This window comes from Dipodomys ordii, unplaced genomic scaffold (assembly GCF_000151885.1).
Source record: "Dipodomys ordii isolate 6190 unplaced genomic scaffold, Dord_2.0 Scaffold25, whole genome shotgun sequence".
NCBI lineage: Eukaryota > Metazoa > Chordata > Mammalia > Rodentia > Heteromyidae > Dipodomys > Dipodomys ordii.
Genome location: NW_012267241.1, coordinates 9,635,126 through 9,655,815, shown reverse-complemented (window position 1 = coordinate 9,655,815; position 20,690 = coordinate 9,635,126). Strand labels below are relative to the sequence as shown.

The 20,690-nt window shown below is 39.0% G+C and overlaps 1 protein-coding gene across 2 annotated transcripts in view; it reads left to right on the top strand.

Moving 5' to 3' along the window:
* Mapre2 (microtubule-associated protein, RP/EB family, member 2) overlaps window positions 1–20,690 on the top strand; it is a 146,572-nt gene that overhangs the window by 20,435 nt on the left and 105,447 nt on the right. For both annotated transcript variants that reach the window (XM_013014904.1, XM_013014903.1), the window contains exon 2: window positions 6,330–6,391. Coding sequence is in view for 1 of the 2 variants with exons in the window: in XM_013014903.1 (XP_012870357.1) it covers window positions 6,330–6,391 (62 nt within the window). In the remaining variant the exon portion in view is untranslated. The remainder of the gene's footprint in view (window positions 1–6,329; window positions 6,392–20,690) is intronic.

The following is a 20,690-nucleotide window of genomic DNA, read 5'->3' as shown; positions in this document are numbered from 1 at the left end:
ATATGAGAAGCAAGAGATGAGTAAAAGAGGATTCCAAGAAGGGAAGGTTGTACTGTGATTTTAGAAGAACTGGATTTCTGAGTTCATATAGCTATCATTTTAGGACATTTCTGGGGATTATCTTTTATATTTATAGAAATCCAAATCACAGCCATAAGAAGTTTATACCATCATTACTATTCTTAATGTATGCCACCCAAATCCCTTTATCAGCTAATAACTTTTTTTAAGTCCTTAAATATACAACCCGGATCATTTGGCAATTTGTCTTTCTTAAGGAGAATGAGTCATACCAGACTTAATATCCAAGATTCAGTGTAACTTGACCTCCCTTGCCTGCCAGATAGTCTCTGTTGGTTTTTGGTTTCCCTGGTGTGTGCTCTGTGTTTCCTGGCAGTGAGGCCCTGGGCGTCCCTCAGCTGCCCCTGGGGAAGGCCACGAGCCCAACCCAAGACCACTAATTGAGGTGGCGCTTGCTAGAGACTGGTATTGAGTAGGATCAGCCCCAGGATTAATAGCCAGTGACTTTCTGTTAATGCTTATAAGCTGCTTTATTCCTCGAAAGTCCTGGACCTCCCACATTATAGAATATGATCTCCAACTGGAAAGATTCAGTATCCCAAAAGGGCTGTGAGGAGTTTGGAATTCAGGAGGCAGTTTGTTCTGAACATCCATAGATAACTCTGTCAAATCCTGAGAGGAAAAACTCAGGCTCAGACCCCAGAAGCATTTTCTTTCTGGAAAAGCTGTAAACAGCTTGGCTGCTCTCTGTGAACAGAATGCTTTGCCCTTTGCAAAGATTAGAAGCCTTATTGTCTAACAGCACAGCAAGGGAGAAAGAAGGAAATCTTTCAATGGAATGATATGTTTGGAAATATTTCTACAGTCATTTTTTTAAATTTTGACATATCTTTTTATCTTTCTGTAGTTTTTTTTTTTTTTGGTCTGGTCATGGGGCCTGAATTCTGGGCCTGAGCACTGTCCCTCAGCTCTTCAGCTCAAGGCTAGCACTCTACCACTTGAGCCACAGCGCCACTTCCGGTTTTTTTCTTTATGCTTATGTGGTGCTGAGGAATCGAACCCAGGGCCTCATGCATGCAAGGCAAGTGCTCTACCACTGAGCCACCTTCTCTCTTTCTGTAGTTTTATGGCCAGGCACAGTCATGGCAAAGGAGCAGAAGTGTCAAGGGCATGCCCTTCACTAGGGCAGATGACCTGATGCTGTGCTTTGAACATGGAATTCTAGAATCCTGAGTTTGTTCAAAGAAAGAGGATTTGGAATTTCTAGTGGCTGGACTTGAAGAAACCAAGGAAGTTTTTTGTTTGTTTGTTTTTGTCAGTTGTAGGGCTTGAAATCTGGGTCTGGGCTCTGTCCCTCAGCTCTTCAGCTCAAGGCTAGCGCTCTCCCACTTGAGCCACAGCACCACTTCTGGCTTTTAATGCTTATGTGGTGCTAAGGAATGGAACCCAGGGCCTCATGCATACAAGGCAGCACTCTACCACTGAGCCACCTTCCCAGCCCTAAGAAGATTTTTTTGTTAAAGACAGGGCTCTTATCCTAACAAAAATATCTGGCCTTTTCAATGCAAGCAAAACCAACAAACAAATCAGGGAAAGCAGCTGGCTTATACAGCTCATTTCTAAGGAGCTGCCTAAGACTCAGAATGATGAAAGAGTACAAGTCAACTTGAAGGGGCACCCTGTGAGTTCCCAGTTGTGTGCTTGTTTAGAACACAGAATATTTGTTATCCACAAATAAGCCACAAAGAATGAAATTTGATTTCTGTGTTAATTGATATGGAAGTTTTAGGTAATACTGAGTAGTAAGAGCCTAAAGATATAAAATATTTGCTTTAAAAATGCAGGATGTGGGGCTGGGAAGGTGGCTCAGTGATAGAGTGCTTATGTTGCATGCATGAGGCCCTGGGTTCGATTCCTCAGTACCACATAAGCAGAAAAAGCCAGAAGTGGCGCTGTGCCTCAAATGGTAGAGCGCTAGCCTTGAGCTGAAGAGCTCAGGGACAGCGCCCAGGCCCAGAGTTCAGGCCCCACGACTGACAAAAATAAAAAAAAAAACAATGCAGGATGTACCAAACTGATGTTTTCAACTCACTTGTGCTTTGGGATGTGTGCATTTAGATCACTATTTTGAGTTTTGATGGAAGTTTGAAAAGGTAAATATTGTAGAAAAGAGTGGTAACTATAAGCTAGACAAGGTTGGACAGTGCTGGGCAGTCACCCTTGATTGATTTCTGAGTGTTAAGAGTCACGAGTGACATTTTTCTTCGTGGGCCTGGACAAAGTAGAATCAGTTCCTGCCTCCTTCTTATCTACTACCTTGGAACTTTTGTTTTCCTTAGAAAAAGGTAATAAAATTAAAATTAAGTCATCTTGCTCAATTCTAGTTACTGTCTCATCTCCTGATTTTTTTAAAGTTATTACATTTTGAGATCATTGTGCACTAACACATCGTTATAAGAAATAATATATAGAGAGTCTCTATATTTGTTACCCAAAACCATACTACCACCATTACCTGGTGACATCTCAGAAAATTATACTCCAAGGCCACATTGATATTGTCAAGGACCAGAACGTTTCTGTCACCAATGCTCACTTCCTTTCAGCATTACCCTTTATAACCAATGGCAGCAAGTATTCCATTTCTGTCTGTTTTTTATATAATGCTGTAAAAATGGAATCAGATAGCATGTATCCTATGGGAATTGGTTTCTTCATTCAATATTATTCTATGGAGGTTTATCCAGGTTGTTGCTTGTATCAAGAGTTAATCTTTCAAGGCAGGTGTCAGTGGCTCAAACCTGTAATCCTAGTTACCCAAGAGGCTGAGATCTGAAGACTGTAGTTCAAAGCCAGCCTGGGTAGGAAAGGCAATCAAACATTATCTCCAAACCCAAAAGCTGGAGGTGGAACTGTGGCTCAAGGTGTAGAGTGCTAGCCTTCAATGAAAATGCTCAGGGACAAAGATCAGAGCCTGGTTGAAGCTCCAGTACCAGCCCAAAAATAAACAAATAAATAAATGCATAAATAAAGTTCATAGTACTAGGTTCTTTGTCATTTTGTGTAAGTCCAAGAATGGAAGGGATTCAGGAGCTCCCAGTAGTTATTTTTAATCTGCATTGAGAGATTAGCTTTTAAGGTATAGTACTGGCTGGAAAGAAAGAGCAGATATCGGAGCCTGTGAGATTCAGTTAAAATCTGTCACTTCCTAGCTGCCTGGGATTGGGCAGACGGTTCTATTATGCTGAAGGCCAATTTCTTTGTATTTGTAATAGGATGGTTTTGAGAGTCAAATTAGATAAAATATGTGAAATGATTGACACACACAGTGTCCCATAAATGGTCACATTCTTCTCCAGACTGGTCCCTTGCAGCTGCTGAAAAATTACCAATGGGTAATTGGTGATTTCTCTGTTGTGAGAAAACAGAGCAAAGCCAATTGTATACAGATAAGAATGAATCATCTAACTGCTAATTACCCAGTTTGTAGATTAACTAGGAAGTGTTACTCCTGCTTCCTAGCTGGTAGCAATACTTTGTATAATAGCATAGCTGTATAATATCATAACTAAATTAGTTAATTAATCTTATTTTGATTTAGTTAAAATTTCTGAAAGATTGGAGGACTTAAGGATGGAAATGGACTCTTTTTTTTTTAAGAATCTGATTTTTAGTTTATCAGCTGTTGTTAAATTAGGGGATGATATGATGCCCATAAGATTAAATTTGGCAGTATAATGAATATGTAAAGAAATCCATTCTGTCTGTTCTAGCTGATGGAAAAGATTAAAATTGTAGTTCAGTTCTTAAAGACAGTGATGTTAAATTGTCTAGTTAATAAATAAACCCAGGCATATAAATAAATAATTTGTGAATTCTTTGAAGAGTATGGGTTGAGGATCCTTTATTTGAAAAGCTTGCGACTAAGAGTGCTTGACTTTTCAGGTTTTTAAAAGTACTTTTAGAGCTGGGTGCTGGTGGCTCACGTCTATAATCCTACCAACACAGAAGGCTGAGATCTGAGGATCGTGGATCCAAGTCAGCCTGAGCAGAGAAGTCTGTGAGACTCTTATATATAGCCTTGAACAAAATGGCTCAGGGACAGCACCCAGCACCCAGGTGCCGAGTTCAAGCCCCACTAACAACTAAAAAAAAAATCACTTATTAGAATATTTGCACAGACATAGTAAACTAGGAAGGGGACCTAAGCTTAAAGGTGAAATTCATATTTCATATACAAACATATACATAGACAAAGGTAATTTTGTACAATATTTTAAGTGATTTTTGTGCATGAAACCACGTTTCATGGTTTGAAGATTTCTACTTATGGTGTCAGCTCTCTCAGAGTTTCAGATTTGTAAGATTTTGGATTTCAGATGTTCACGTTAAAAATGCTTACCCTATATGAAATAAACAATTTGTTATCACCTTTCCTTTTTGTCTCTTACACTTAACATAATAAAAATCACGTCTTTCTCTTATACAAAAGGTATAAAATCTATTCCTAATTCTCTTTTAATAAAGAAAAATTACTAGTGCCACCCTCACTATCTGCTAGAAATGTGTTATTTTAATATAGTTGATTTCAAATAAGCACCAAAGGCATTTCTCAAATGACCATAGTCAGAAGCTAGAGAGGAGCAAGGTGCAGGGCGAGGGTTCACATGGAAGGTGAGGAGAAGGCTTTATGTGTGTATGGTGATCCTGGGGTTGTTGAACCCAGGGTCTCATACTTGCTAGGCAGGCATTCTACCACAGAGCTATAGCTCTGTTTTTCATTGATTATTTTTTAAGACTGAGTCTCACTTCTCGCACAGCTATTTGCTGGGATGGAGATCTGCCTGTGTTTAGGCTCCCCATTGTTGCTGGGATGAGAGATGTGTGTGTGCCACCATGTTTAGCTTCCTTCTACTGAGATGGAATCTCATGGACGTTCTGCTTGTACTAGCCACCAGCAGTGATCCTCCCAATCTCTGTCCTCAGTCACTAGTATTATAGTCATGAGCTACAGCACTCTGAAGGAGGGATCATTTCTAAGGCATTCCTTAGGGTGGTGCAAAAAGTAGGTAAGACATGTGCATCTATGTGCCTGGTCATTCTTAGCACCTGGTTGAGCCATAAACAGCCTTCCAGATTCTATTTCTCTCTCCCAGCTGGGCCCTAAAGCTTATGCATTTCTAAATCTCTAGAATTAGATCTAGAGACTTTGTCATTTAGTCAGAACATATTTTGGAGAAAAATAAATTATTCATATAAAGTAAGGAAATTTCTGCTTGCTGTGTATATATTTTGAAGTTGGATTCCTGCATTGTTTATAATGCTCATTTTGTCAGAATTAAGCAAAAAATGTCTGTAATAAATTAAACCTGTATTAATACTAAATATCAAACCTGCAATTTAGAGCTAGACATGGTGGCTTTTGTCTATAATCCCAGCTACTCGGAGATGGAGATAAAATGAGCAGATTCTGAGGCTAGACCAGACAAAACATTAGTGAGAACTTATCTAAAAAATTAAAGCCAAAAGGCCTGAGACTGTGGCTGAAGTAGTAGGCAGCTTGCTTAGCAAGCATGAGGCCCTCCTGAGTCCAATTCCAACACTACAAAAACAAACAAGCAAGATAAACCCTTGCAAATTAGCCTACATTTGGAGAAGTCAACACCCTTAACTACTGTGAACATTTGCTACCCCACCGGAGGTACTGCTTCCTGTGCTCATACATATGCTTTTCAGGGCATCAGCCTATTCAGGGTGGGAGGTGAGAGGTGACATATATATATATATATATATATTGTCCCCATATGACTGACATTATACTAAGCCTTTACAAATTATAGCAAATCAACCAAGCTAGGAATTGATCTAATAGGTCATAATTCTATTGTTGTCTAGTCACTTAATCATTCTCATATGAGAAAATCAACTGACAGGGACTGGTAACTCATGCCTATAATCCTAGTTGCTCAGTAGGCTAAAATCTGAAAATTGTAGTTCAAAGCTAGCCCAGGCATACAAATCTGCAAAAGATATAGCTCAAATGGTTCAGTCCCAGCCTTGAGCCTTGGTATTAGGTTCAGCCCAAAGCCACAGACACACACACACACACACACACACACACACCTACTGACATTGAGTATATTTGTTTCTTTAATTTTCTTTCTCATTGCTGGTCACACCCAATGAATTAAATCATAATTATGCTTCTGTGTTGTCATTATATTAAATGTATTCAATGTGGTTTTTTTTTTTCTCTCTCTCCCTGCTTCCCTTCCTTTCCCCTTCCCCTCCCCTTCCTCCTATCTCAGGGTCCCATTTCCCAGAGGAACAATTTATCTCGACAGCCAGGGAGGGTGACTGGATGCTCAAGGTAAGGTTTAAATATATATTACTTTCCATGACTCCTTGTTTACAGGTTATATTGAACTAAGCAGCACTACTACCTTTGTAACAGCTTTATTTTAAATATTCCATTATATTCTCCTTCTCAAGTGTACTACAGGCTAACTAGCTGAACCCTTAGATAAGTATTTAAATGTTTTTTTCTTTCATGCATTTGTTTCTAACTCATTTATAAGATTATTTCTTTGTAGCTTTGTATGTCCCTCCCCCACAGTACAACCCCTGCTTTCACTATATTTGATGTCGGTATAATTTGTGGAGGAGATGGGGAAAAACAAGTCAGTTAAGGATACAGGTGGACCCGATGCAACTATGAGAAGTGCAAGTTGTCATGTCAAAAACGAACTTTACAACTTTGGTGCGGGGAGGGGGAGGGGGCGGGATTGGGTGGGGGGGGGAGGGAGGCTGGGAAGGGATGTGAAGGGTAAACAAAGGAGGAGGCTGCAATTCTTGATAAGAAATGTATTCATTATCTTGCCCCTGTAATTGTAACCCCTCTGTACAATATGTTCTCAAAAAATAAAAATTTAAATAAAAAAAGAAATTCCTCTAAAAATGGTAATGCCAATTAAAATTTCATTTTGGAGATCTTATTGGTGACAAATGGAGGGGTATCAAGATTATCAATATGGTCAAGAGGATCATGACATTTCTAGTTATTTGTGAATAAATAACTTATACTTGTTATTGTTAAAAAACAAGATAGCCATTCTGTTGAGGGGTGAGAGAAGAGAGAGTGTGAGAGAGAAATGAATTTCTTGTGGCAATGACAAAGTCCTAGAAAGCTCCATTTTTTTCAGGTTATTTTTGAGAAATAATCATTTTGAAGCTTCAATGAGTTCCCATTGGTACCCTGAATCTCTAATAACATATTCCAGGCTCACCTCTAGGAGCTTTATAGAACAAAGGAACAATTAACCACAATGCCACCAGATGGCAACCTTTAGAAAGCCATTGAGAGATATGTTCAGAACTCTGCACTATTATTGTTCAGCGTTTGATCTCCCTGCAACCTCCTAGATTTCATCAAATGTGCTCGAACAATCTTTAGTTCCACTCTTTTTCCTCCAAAACATTTAAACATTTTTAATTTTTAAAAAAGATGATGTGTATATGATGTTTATATCATTTTAAATTTTCTTCTTTTGTTTTGAATTTTAGAATTAGAATTTTCACTTTCAAATAATAGTTTTACAGGCAGTTTTGGTGAGTATCAAAGGCTCCAATATGTTAATTTAATCTGTTAATTTGTGTTGGTGTCTCATTGTGGGAAATGCTAGAGGCAATGGTTATTGTTAAGTAGTTTATTTGAGAAGAGGAATCTGCAGTTCTTCTTCTGTAGAAGAGAAGCCTTGTTAAATTGCCTTAATATGTACTAACAATTTTTTCAAATATGTTTTCATGATATTAAGCCAAGAGCAATTGGTATATTGAACCCTTATGTGTACCAATTTGGAATAATTAGAGGTTATTTGGATGGGATGAACATACTCTTCCCCTTTCACTCCAGTGGAAGTAGAAATCTGGAACCTGAGTACTGTTCCTGCCCTCTGATTCTCCAGGGCCCACAGCAGGCTTTAGAGCAGGATGGGTGGCCCTGGAAGGGACTTGAGAAGGCAATGAAGGACTTTGGGCCTGCTCTACAAGAGGCATGGCATGTTATTAGCAGAGAAGTAAAGTTACCAGCTTTGTGTCTTAGAACAGTCACACTAGCAGCTATGCAGGGACTGGATCAGAAGGAAAAGCAAGAGTAGAAATACAGAGTTCAGATGAAATTTGATGAGCCTCCAGGTAAGGGGGTGAGCAGCTGAAGAAAAGGGAACTGGGTGTGTTTGAGTACAATTAGGTGGTAAAATAGACAGGATTTGGTTAGGAAGAGGTCAAGGGATTCATTTTCAACAAATGTCTTGAGTGTGCTTCCTATGTGGTATGTATTAGCTCATGGCTAAGAAAATTGAGGGCAAGAGGAAATATAGTGTAAGATGTTGCTAATTGATAATAAAAAGGTGGGTGAGGGGGAGTAATGGAGAGAGAGAGGGAGGGAGCTTTCTTAGGAGCACACATTGATTGCATGAGTAATGAGGTTATACAGATACTATTTACTGAGAATGAATAAGTGTAAGGCAAGAAGCTCAGCATGGCAGCGTGTAAATTGCTAGTGATATCCCAGAGAAGGTACCTAGGGAATAGGAATCTGAAGCCAAAGAGAAAAACACAGGGGCAGTTTTGAGAATCACTAGCATGCAAGTCCTAAGTCTGGGTAAGATTGCCCAAGAGAATCCAGACAAGCATCTTGCAGACACTAATATCTCAAAGGACATGACAAAGAAAAACTACAACACTAGTGTTCAAATCACATTGTTCACAATACTCGTAGTAGCAACCCAGTTCTCCATGGACAGATGACTGGAAAAATAAAGTGTTACATGTATGTACAATGGAATGTTATTCAGCCCTTCAAAGGAAGAAACTTTGCCCTATTCATACCACATTATAAATGAACCTCAAGGGTAATAGGCTAAATGAATTTGCCAGTTGCCAATCCTTCCAAAAGACAAATACTATGTATTCCACAAATATGAGGAAGCTAAAGGTGCCAAATCCATAGAGACAGAAAGTAAGGTTGAGAATGTGGCTCAAGTGGTCAAAACAGAAAGAAAATGGTGGTGTCCGGGGACTGTAGGAGAAGGGGATTGGAAAGAGAGAAAAAGAGATAGAGAGACTGAATGATAGAGATTAGCTAGAAACAGAGTAAAGACCAGAATCAAGCATGCCATCATGGAAGCCAAGGGAAAATAGCATGCAAAAATGAGCAAAAGGTTAATAAGTCTAAATGGTCCACAGAGGTTAAGTAAGATAATCACTAAAAAGTGCTCATTGATTTAGCAACAAATAGATGGTTAGTGATCTGCGGAAGATAACTTCAGTACCATGATCAAAGTGGAAGCCAGATGCAAGAAGTTCAGGAGAGAGAAAGAATAGCTTTAAGTAACCCTTAAAACACTTGATTATAAAGATGGGAACAGCCGGGCGCCGGTGGCTCACGCCTGTAATCCTAGCTACTCAGGAGGCTGAGATCTGAGGATAGCGGTTCAAAGCCAGCCCGGGCAGGAAAGACCGTGAGACTCCTATCTCCAATAAACCACCAGAAAACCCCAAGTGGCGCTGTAGCTCAAGTGGTAGAGCGCTCGCCTTGAGCTGAAGAGCTGAGGGACAGCGCCCAGGCCCAGAGTTCAAGCCCCACGACTGACAAAAAAAAAAAAAAAGATGGGAACAGGAAGCAAGACTGTGGGAGAAGAACTGATCTGAGATGGCGACTGGAGTTACTCACATACTAGTAGGAGAAACTAGTAGAATGAGTATAAAAGAATCTGGTAGAAAATCACAGACCAAGGAGTGAGCCATGGTAGCTCATGCCTCTTATGTCCCATAGGAATCTTTGCTTACATTTTTTTCCAAAGGAAGAAATTGAGTTTCAGACAGATAATATAACATGCTCAAGTCATGTAGTTTAGTGAGTCATAGAGCCAAGATTAGAACCCAAGTAGGAATGAATCCAAACTGTGTTATTTCCACAGTAGTCTCATGCTTGGAACTACCTAAAAGATAGAGACCTCCAGAGCAGAACTGGAGGTAAGGCAGAGGTGATGCTATGCAAGGGTCTTTGTGTGTGTGTGTGTGTGTGTGTGTGTGTGTGTGTGTGTGTGTATTGAATGAGTACATCCCAATTACCTCAGAAGTTGTCCTTGTACTCCCTCTAGCTGTCCTTCCACTTTTCAACACTTTAGTTATATTGATTATGTGATTCCTTAATAGGAATATAGCCCGTGGTATCATAGAATATGTACAATTGATTGGTTCAAATTACTCAAGAAACAAAAGACATTCCATCATCTTAGTTACCATTAGAGAAAAATATCCAACTACTTAGTACTTAGATATTATATATTCTACCATAAGTATGTCATCTACGATTGATTAATTAAATAACTCACAGAATTTAACCACTTCCTGCCTTCTTCATGTCTCATATATATAATATAGTCTTCTATTTCTACACTGTTTCCAAAATTTCCACTGTTAAAAATCATGCAGAATGTGGGTAGTATCACAATATCAGACTTCAAGCTCTACTGCAGAGCCATAATAACAAAAACAACTTGGTATTGGCACAAACCAATTTGTGGCTCCAAAAATCAATGGAACAGATTAGAAAACCCAGAAATAAAACCATACACTTACAGTTATCTAATATTTGATAAGGGAGACAATGACATACAGTGGGAAGAAAATAGCCTCTTCAATATGTGTTAGGAAAACTGGGCATCTGTATGCAGAAAACTAAAAGTGGCTCCCTATTTGCCACCATGCACTAATATCAATTCAAGGTGGATCAAAGATTTCAACATCAGACCTGAAACTTTGGAATTACTGTGAGAGTAGGAGAAACATTAGAACTTATAGGTAGAAGCTTCTTGAAAATAATTCTAGGGGCACAAGAGAGAGGAGAGAGACTTGATAAGTGAAACTATATCAAAATAAAAAGTTTCTGCACAGCTAAGAACATAGTTACTAAACTAGAAAGACATCCAACAGACTAGGAGAGGATATTCACTGGCAATATATCAGACAAGTGCCTAATACCCTATATATACGAAGCTCAAGAAACTAACCCTTCCCAAACTTAATAAACCAATCACTAAATGTACAAGGTAGTTAAGAAGAGACTTCTCAAAAGAAGAGGTAAGAAAGTCAAAGAAACACGTGAGGAAATGCTCATTATCCCTGGCCACATACGAAATGCAAATCAAAACAACTGAAATTCCATCTCAACCCAGTTAGTCTAGCCAACATTGTGAATTCAAACAACAAATGTTGGCAGGGATGTGGTGAAAAAGGAACCCTGCTGCACTGTTGGTGGGAATGTAAACTAATACAACCACTCTGGACAGCAGTCTGGAGGTTCCTCCAAAAAACTAAACATAGATCTTCCCCACAGCCCAGCCATACCGCTCCTGGGCATCTACCCCGAACACTATGAGCTCGGATATGATAAGGACACCTACACATCCACGTTCATCACTGCACTATTCACAAAAGCTAAGATATGGTAACAGCCCAGATGCCCCACAATACATGAGTGGATCCAGAAAATATGGTATTGGTACACAATGAAACTTTACACAGCCATTAGAAAGAATAAAATAATGTTATTTGCAGAGAAATGGATGGAACTAGAGCAAATTATGTTAAATGAGGTAAGCAAAACTCAGAGAGACAAATGGCACGTGTTCTCTCTGATATGTGGAAATTAGATATAAAATACACTGGGATATGACAAATTATACAGGATTTTAGATACCCAAAAGAGAGTAAAAGAGACCAAAAGAGGATAGCCCTAGGAGAGAAACACAAAGGCACAATGCCTGCATGCCTCTTTATATTTATATCAAGTAATATAAAAATAATGCAGAAATCATGAAAAGCAGATAACTAGTTAATTCTATTCTAACAAATAACTTGTGTTTTTTGTTGGCTTTTTAAAATAAATTTTATTTTGAATATTTTAGATGTACAATATATTATAAGAGATAGATAATGATAGATACACTGATAAATACTAAACAGCATATCCATTATTTCATAGTTACTCATTTCTTCTTGTGGTTTTTGAGATCAAACTAGTGAAAAATCTTACATAGAATGATGCCCATTTCAGGAACTTTTATTACCTCACTGCTCTTGAAACTTTCATCCTTATATACCTGCTACTTTATACATGTTTTATGTCCCTTTTTTCCCCCTGGGCCTCATTCTCACAGTTTCACATGGTTGTTACCAGAGCTTACACACCTTTTAGCATTCTGCTTTTTTATTTCATTTTACCTAATAAGCAGTTTCTATGTTTCTGTACAAGTTATGATTGTATGTTTAGTATCTGTAATATCTGTACATACCATTTATATAGCCTGCCATTGTTAGCTGTATGGAGTCTATCAACTAGCTTGTTATGTTTCAAACACACAGATCACAATTGGCTAAATACTGCCTGCGGAGTGGCTGTCTCATATTCAGCTCCCCTGTGAATATGGTTTTTATTACACTGTGTAATACCTGATTGGATATTAACTCTGATATCTAAGATTTCTTTGCATCTATAATTTTTACTTTTCAAATATAATATTCTCTCCTAGGCAATAGGCACCGATAAATAGTTCCTTGGTTCAATAGATTGTCTAAACTGGCTCTGCACCAGGGTGTATGGCCACTTGTACTATGGATAGCACAGACTGTCAGCATCCCTTGCCCCCCAGAATACCATTCTGCTTAAATTGTGTGCATTTGCCATTTTCTCTGTTCAGGAGAACAGCTCTTGGGAATCACAAGGTTCTCAGATAAATGTCCAACTATACTGGGGAACTTGAAAGTAAATATGAAGATAAGCCGTTCTAATGGGCTCCATTCTGACCTTTGGAGATATTTTATCTTGGGGCTGGATTCTAAATCTTCCTGTAGATGTGACTTGTTATTCAGTGACAATGGTGATACTCTGTATCTGCTTGTTAGAGTTTCTCTCATGGCAAATATTTGCTGAAAGCCTTTGAATATAAATACCTTTTTTTTCTAGCTGGTGTCAGTGGCTCATGCCTATAATCCTAGTTATTCAGATGGTGAGATCTGAGCATCACAGTTCAAAGTTAGCCTAGTCAAGAAAATCTGTGAGACTCTTATCTCCAATTAATCCCCTAAAGGCCAGAAGTGGAGCTGTGGCTCAAATGGTAGAGCCCCAACCTTAAACAAAAGAGCTAAGGGATACTTCCTAGGCCCTGAGTTCCAATACCAGTCCAATAACAAAAGAAAAAAAAAACTTTTTCCTCCAAACTGAAACAGAACAAAGTCTTTCATATAAATAAATATATTTCAGTGCTAGTGACATCTATGTATAACTTACTTTTCTTCAGAAAACAGAAATAACCCTGAGATTAATAAAATTTGCTACGAGTAGCTGCAGAACAAGTTCCAATAGTTCCCTTAACCTTCTTTCCTCATTTTAGGAAGATTATAATCATGTAAAAAGAAACCCGTGCAGGAACTTGGCTCTCACAGCTGCCTACTGATATTCAAGAGAGATCATAAATAGGTCTTTTCAATGAATGTAGTATCTTCCTTTATCCAACAGAAAATATTATGGATGGCACCATCTTTTATTGCCATAAGGCAAAATCAATGCTAAGAAGTAGACACACTGGTTGTTTGGTTTGTTTGTTACTACTTTGGCCCTCCATGTTGTGAATAGTTACAGTGATCGATTTAAAGGGTTGGAAATAAATGCTGCTTGTGCTTGAAAGAAAAGAAATGAGAAAAATAAAATAGAAAAAATGATAAAGGCTAACTATAAACCTTGGAATTATATAATTTGGAAACACCAGAGAGTTATTCTGAAGTCTTTAGTGAAATCTAGCCTCTCACCTTGATTAGTACTAGCAAAGCTGTATTTTTCCCCTTCTTAATTGGAATGTGTCCTTTATGGAGTATTTGTACAATGTATGACATAAGCATGGAGTTGCAGCTGTTTCATAATGACTGTGAAGTTTGCTGGCTCTGCTCCATAGCACCATGTCCAAACTTCTAGAACTCCTCTCAAGGGCTATGAATGTGGGTGGAGACCTCTTGCAGAATCATTTATCCGGAGTTGAGTGTTTTGCGTGCAGAATGAGAGGTTGCTGTTCCACTGGTTGTGTCCAAGGTGACTAGCCAAAAACAACTTTTTTTAACTTGTCATCCAGCCTCAGCACTTACCCTCTGTGGAACTTTGAATGTCCTCCATCACTAGGAAATAGCAACACTCTAACTCTTTATTTCTTCAAGCCAACAATTCCCTATGAATTTTTATATGATTTTGAGCCCATTAAAAATGTTGTGATTCTGCCTTTAATGATGTAATCTGATTACAGTGAAAGCTGTTGTAAAGATGAGTCTGTGGTGGCAGAATGTTCCAAACTATCTTCCTCATCTTGAATCGAGGTACTCTCAAGAGGTAACAACTCAGATATTGATATATGTGTGTGTATGTATGTATCATACTGAGATATATCTCTCAATATACATATACACTACATTGATATATAACCATATTGAAATATCTATCAATATATCTATATATATCACATTGTGATTAATGTGACTGAGTTGCTATCATTTGGTTTTAGTTTTGATGATTCTGGAGTTTGAACCCAGGGACTTTCTAGGCTGGTACTCTACCACTTGAGCCATGCCTCCCGCCCTGCTTTTTATTGGTTAGTTTGGAGTTAGAGTATCAAGGACTTTCTGCCCAGGCTGATTATGAATCTCAATCTTCCAAGTTTCACCCTCCTGAGAAGCTAGGATTACAGGCATGAGCCACAAGTGCTCTCATCCTAACTTTTTAGTGAAGTGAGCTAAAGTTATTTCCAAATGGAACTTGGAAGGCTAGCAGTTTCACTGGACCTGGTTTAATAGAATATTTAGATGAAGAATCTATTGCTATAAGAGCACGCATCAGGGTTCAACTAGAGAAGCCTTTGCTTCTGCTGATACCAGGAAATAGAACTAACATTTCCAGCAGTATGGAGGTTCCTCAAAAGACTATATATACATAGAGCTCCCCTATGACCCAGCAATCCCACTTTTGGGCATTTACCCAAATGAGCACAAACAAGGCCATACTAAAGCTACCAGCCCAACTATGTTAATCACAGCATTAACCATTGCTAAGAATATGGAACCAACCCAGATGAATATATATGTATATATATGTATGTATGTATATATATTTTTATATATAGGCATTCTATGCCTCCATCAGAAAGAATGACTCTGCCCCATTTGTTAAGAAATGAAAAGACTTGGAAAAAATTATACTAAGTGAAGTAAGCCAGGCCCAAAGAAACATAGGTGCCATGGTTTCCCTTATTTGCAATAACTAGTATAAGTCTAGGACAAACATAAAAGGTCAAACGCTATATACATATGACCATATAAGATGATGCTGAGCGAAATCAACCCCAAGATAGGGACACAAGTGGTTTTATATTTCTTGCTGTTGTTTTTAATGTATTTATAATGTACTGTGTGATTTTTTTTGTTTCTTTTGTATGTTCTTCCCCCATGGCATAACCCCTGTTTTCACTGTATTTGATTCCAGTACCCTACACCTTGTATATACATTTTTCTAATTTGGGGAGGGAAAGGGAAATACCAAAATGCTGAAATAAGGATACAGGTTGACCCATTGTAACAATGAGACACTATGTTGAAAACAAGCTTTACAACTTCGGGGGAAGGGGGAGGAGGAGTTAAAGAGGTAGGGAGGGAAGGGATGGTAGGGGAAAAACAAAGGAGGAGGTAACAATGCTCAATAGGAAATATACTCATTACCTTACTCATGTAATTGTAACCCCTCTGTACAGTATCTTTACAATTAAAAAGTATACAAAAAAGTAAGTTGAGAAACCATTAAAAAAAAAGAACTAACATTTCCAAAAGTGAGTAGTAACCAAATGACATCTCACCTTTACTAAAGTTTAATGTAATTTGCAGTATCATAAATACTAAAAGTGTAAATTGAATTTTTATCTTGGAAGCAATCAGGACACACCAAAAAAGTCAGAAAGAGGGGCTGGGAAGGTGGCTCAGTGGTAGAGCGCTTGCCTTGCATGCATGAGGCCCTGGGTTTGATTCCTCAGCACCACATAAGCAAAAAGAAAAAAGCCAGAAGTGGCTCTGTGGCTCAAGTGGTAGAGCGCTAGCCTTGAGCTGAAGAGCTGAGGGACAGCGTCCAGGCCCAGAGTTCAGGCCCCATGACTGGACCCCCCCACACACAAAACAAACAAACAAACAAAAGTCAGGAGGAAAGGTAGATATAGTGATGACGTGTAGGCTTAATAAGTAGTTAAAGAGGAAGTGAGGAACTGCAGAGAGACTGGTGAGTTAGGCAGCCATGAGAAGGAGGTCTGAAGCAGGCTGAGTTGTGGGAGGGGAAATGGAGGGACACATTCAAGATCATTGTGAAGGGGACAAGTTTGGAGATTGTGTCAGAGAGACAAGAGGGAAGAATGGGTTCTGAGTGTTCAAAACTTAGTGCTTGTCTTCGTTGAAGCTCAGATCTGAAAAGGGTCCAGCAAGGGAAAGGCAACCTTGTTAAGTGCACTGGGTGTTGTCCAAACCATTGCTGCCAACCCAACTCCAGCTTCTGCCTCTGGTCTGCTTATTCAGTAAGGGAAAGAGTACAGTGGGCCACAGGCCCACATTTTTTTTACAAGGTGCTTCTGGAGAGCTGAATGGAGCCTTGATTTTTCAATTTTCTCTCCTGGCAACTCTCCCTCAAAGAAATGGGCATAGTCTACAAAAGCCTATTCTTTTTGCTGAAGTTTCTGTCCCCTACCACAGGGAGTCAGGTTTGTTCTTCCTCCTCCCCAATACTCAGTACCTCTGCAGAAAAATTGCTGTTACCTAAAGTCCTTCTTCTGCACCTTGGCATTGCTGTTGCTGTCCTCCTGCCAAATGACTCAGGAATCCCCATGGGGCTTTGGCATTCCGAAGTAAGCAGAGGTTAGGTTCATTCTGCTCTGAAAGTCCCAAGCTGACTTTGGGTGTGGCTGGGGAACATGAGAGGGAGCAGAGTTCCTTCTCAAAGATACTTACCAGACTCTCTCTCAGAAGTCTCCCACCAATCATAAAGTCTCATGGCTATGATGTGAACTTTCAAGGGGAAGAACTTGAGGCTGAGAAAAGTTCAGTAACTTGACCAAGGTTCCACAGTTTTTAAGTACCAGCACCTGGATTCAAATTCAAGTCTGTATTTATCGAAATTGCAAACTCTTTCTACTTTACTATTCTTTTGTTCTGTGTAAAACATGGCAAAATATACAATACACTGTATTTTCTGAATGATATCTTTAAAGAAGATTCCACTACCATCCCCAGTACATAGTACACACAAATAGTATAGCTCTGTAATTTTATGTACATATGACTATATAAAATGATACTAAGCAAAATGAACCCCAAGGTAGAGACATAAGTGGTTTTATCTTTCTTGCTGTTGTTTTCAATGTACTTATAATGTACTATGTGGTTTTTTTGTTTCTTTTGTATGTTCCTCCCCCATGGTATAATCCCTGTTTTCACTGTATTTGATCCTGGTGCCCTGCATCTTGTATATACATTTTTCTAATTTGGGGATATAACAAAAGGCTGAAATAAGGATATAGGTTGACCCATTGTAACAATGAGATGTATAAGACACTCTGTTGAAAATGAACTTTACAACTTGGGTGGAGGAGGAATTGGGGAGGTAGGAAGAAAAGGGATGGTAGGAGAAAAACAGAGGAGGAGGTAACAATGCTCAGTAGGAAATGTACACATTACTCATGTAACTGTAACCCCTCTATACAGTATCTTTACAATAAAAAATATATACAAAAAAAGAAGATTCCAGAAAATATTTTAAAGGACTCAGCTTAGATTAGGAGTTGTGCTCTAAACCAAATCTGAGGGTTAGGAGGAGGAATATTCTAATTCACAATCTCTGATAGAACCAAGAGGTTTGAAGATCTATACTCCAGGAAGAAGAGCAGACAAGTAATAGTCATTGTAGCTGTTCTTTGCACTTCGTGTCATTACTTCTTATTTATAATGACTCGGTTGCATCTTTGAGCACTAATGATATTCTCCCTGAAGACACTGGAATTGTGGCCTGGAGAAAAGAATAAGCAGACAAGTTGTGTTAAGAGTTAATAGCTAGAATTGATTCTAGATCTGCCAGGTGACATAAACTCCTTAAGATTAAGATCTGTACTAGGATTGCTTGTGGTTCAAAACTAGGTAGGGTAGGAAAGTCCATGAGAGGTTTATCTCTCGTTAACCAGCACAAAGCTAGAAGTGGAGCTCTGATTTGAGAGGTAGAGTGCTAGCCTTAAGCACAAAAGCTCAGGGATAGTGCCCAGGCTCTGAGTTCAAGCCCCAAGAAGGCACAAAGGAAGAAAAAAAAGATTAAGCTCTGTAGATCCCTTTGATTCTGACCCAGGGTCTGATTATTTTATATGGAAACTCAATGGAAGCTTCTGGAAGGTAACCCATTATGTTTTTGTGTGCTGTGCTCTGTAGTTGAAACCCTCATTTATGTCCATGTTGTATACATTTTGAGTGAGTGCGAATTGACAACAAGCAGATACTTGGCACTCTTGAGCTCTAATTGAAACATTTCTGATGGGGAAATGAAACATAAACTCTAATTAAAACATTTCTGATGGAAACTTAGGCTTCATAATTTCCAGTTGGATTGCCCTCCCACCCTACTCCCCACCCCCACCCCCCATGAAGTAAGCTGCTTTAATTTCTTTTTAAAAATTTTATTTGGGTGAGGTCAGAAATTGGGGGATTTCTCTTCCATTACTCACATTGCTTCCAGCTGCCAGCCTCATGTTCCTTCTACACACTGTAGCGGAGTCATGGAGAGCCATAGCTCTGCCGTGGTGCTCACCAGACTTGACAGCTCAAGTCAAGAGAATCCTCTCTCTTCCAGTGTTCCTCATTGTTACTGGATGGCCTGGGTTCTGAGAGTCTCAGAAACTCTGTGTGTGTAGTGAGGGTCTGGGGTGTTGGATTCTCATAGAGCAACTGTTCCCCTACTTTCTCCAGGCCACCGTGTTGAGTGTTGATACTAAGACATCTCTTCTTTGGGCTTCTTGCTATTAAAGTCAGCAAAAAATAAAAATAAAATAAAAAAAAACAAAAACCAATTGGTTGGCTGACATTTGAGATTCCCTAAGGAAATCTCTTGAAAGCCTCTGACTCTTCTGGAAGGTTATTGATTTGTTAGTGGTATTTAGAGTCTCCTCCCTTGCCACCCCCAACTGAGCCTGACATGCTTTTTATCCCATGCAAATTGCTCTACCTAGTCACTTCATGAAGGTATGTTTTATTTTCACATGGAAATAAAACAGGAGAAGGAAATAAAGGAAATTTCATAAATTTGGGCACAGTTACATTTCAATGAGAGCCTTCAAATAGCCATGTCTAGAGCTAGATGGTTGAATTATAACATCTTGGCAAGAGAGAAAATGAAAACAGATTTGAGCTTTGAATACAAATACCAAAAAAATGCCTGCGGTCTCTTTTTCTCCAGAAGGCATTCAAGACATGGACATTTCTAGTTGAGGCTTACTCAGAAACAAAATCATTTGTCACTATAAATAAGAATAAGAAAAGTCTTTCTCTCCCTATCAATCACATACTCTGCGAACTCCAAATCCTAGTATTTCTTCTTCCAGCCCTCTCCCTTTTCCTTAGCTGAAACTTAAAATTCCTATCCTCTAGTTCTTCTAATCCTTCACCCATAAATACCACTGTATACCACTGTAGAGCTGCCTATGCCTCCTTTATTTTTCTTGGCCATTCAATCTTGTACTGGCTATACCCACTGGTTGCCAATACAGAATTACCTCTGTCCTGCTGTTCTCCTCTATTTGGATTCTGCATTTCTCTTCCCAGATTCATCAGCTCCTAGTGAAAAGCATGCATAGGAGCGAAGAAGAATACTGACCTTGACATCCGGCAGGTGTGTTCATGCCCAGCTCAGCCACTTCCTGGATGATCTGGCTATCGTTGAGCTGTAAAATTGGACTTAGAATTACCCGCTACTTTTACGTTTCTTGAGGATTAGAATACCCACTTGTCAAGCATAGTATTTGGCCCCCAAAAGGAACTCAAATGTTAGGTGTTGCTCTTCCTGTGAATAGACACTGTTCCACATCTGTGCTGACATTGCTAAAACAAATACAGAAATATTATTTCTAGCTCTGATTTTTAAGCCAAAGTCTTTACAAAGGGGTTCCAAAGTTCTGAATAATTTGGTCTCTCTGTGGTCCATCTAATTTTATCTCCCTGCTCCTTACAACATGCATACACACACATAATCAATCTGCTGTAGACATACATTTTTGTTTCTTAAACAAGTCATTCTCATATCAGGGCCTTTGCATTTGCTGTTATCCTGAAACATTCTTCTTTCTAAGATCCATGTGACTACTTCCTTTACCTCTCTCAGGTCATTGATTAAATGTCACCATCACAGGAATACAAACACTGGCCACTGCATTTAAAATTATAAGCCAGATGTGAATGGCTCATGCCTGTAATCCTAGCTATTCAAGAGGTTGAGATCTGAGGATCATGGTTAAAAGCCAGCCCTGGCAGAAAAGTTCATGAGACTCTTTATCTTCAGT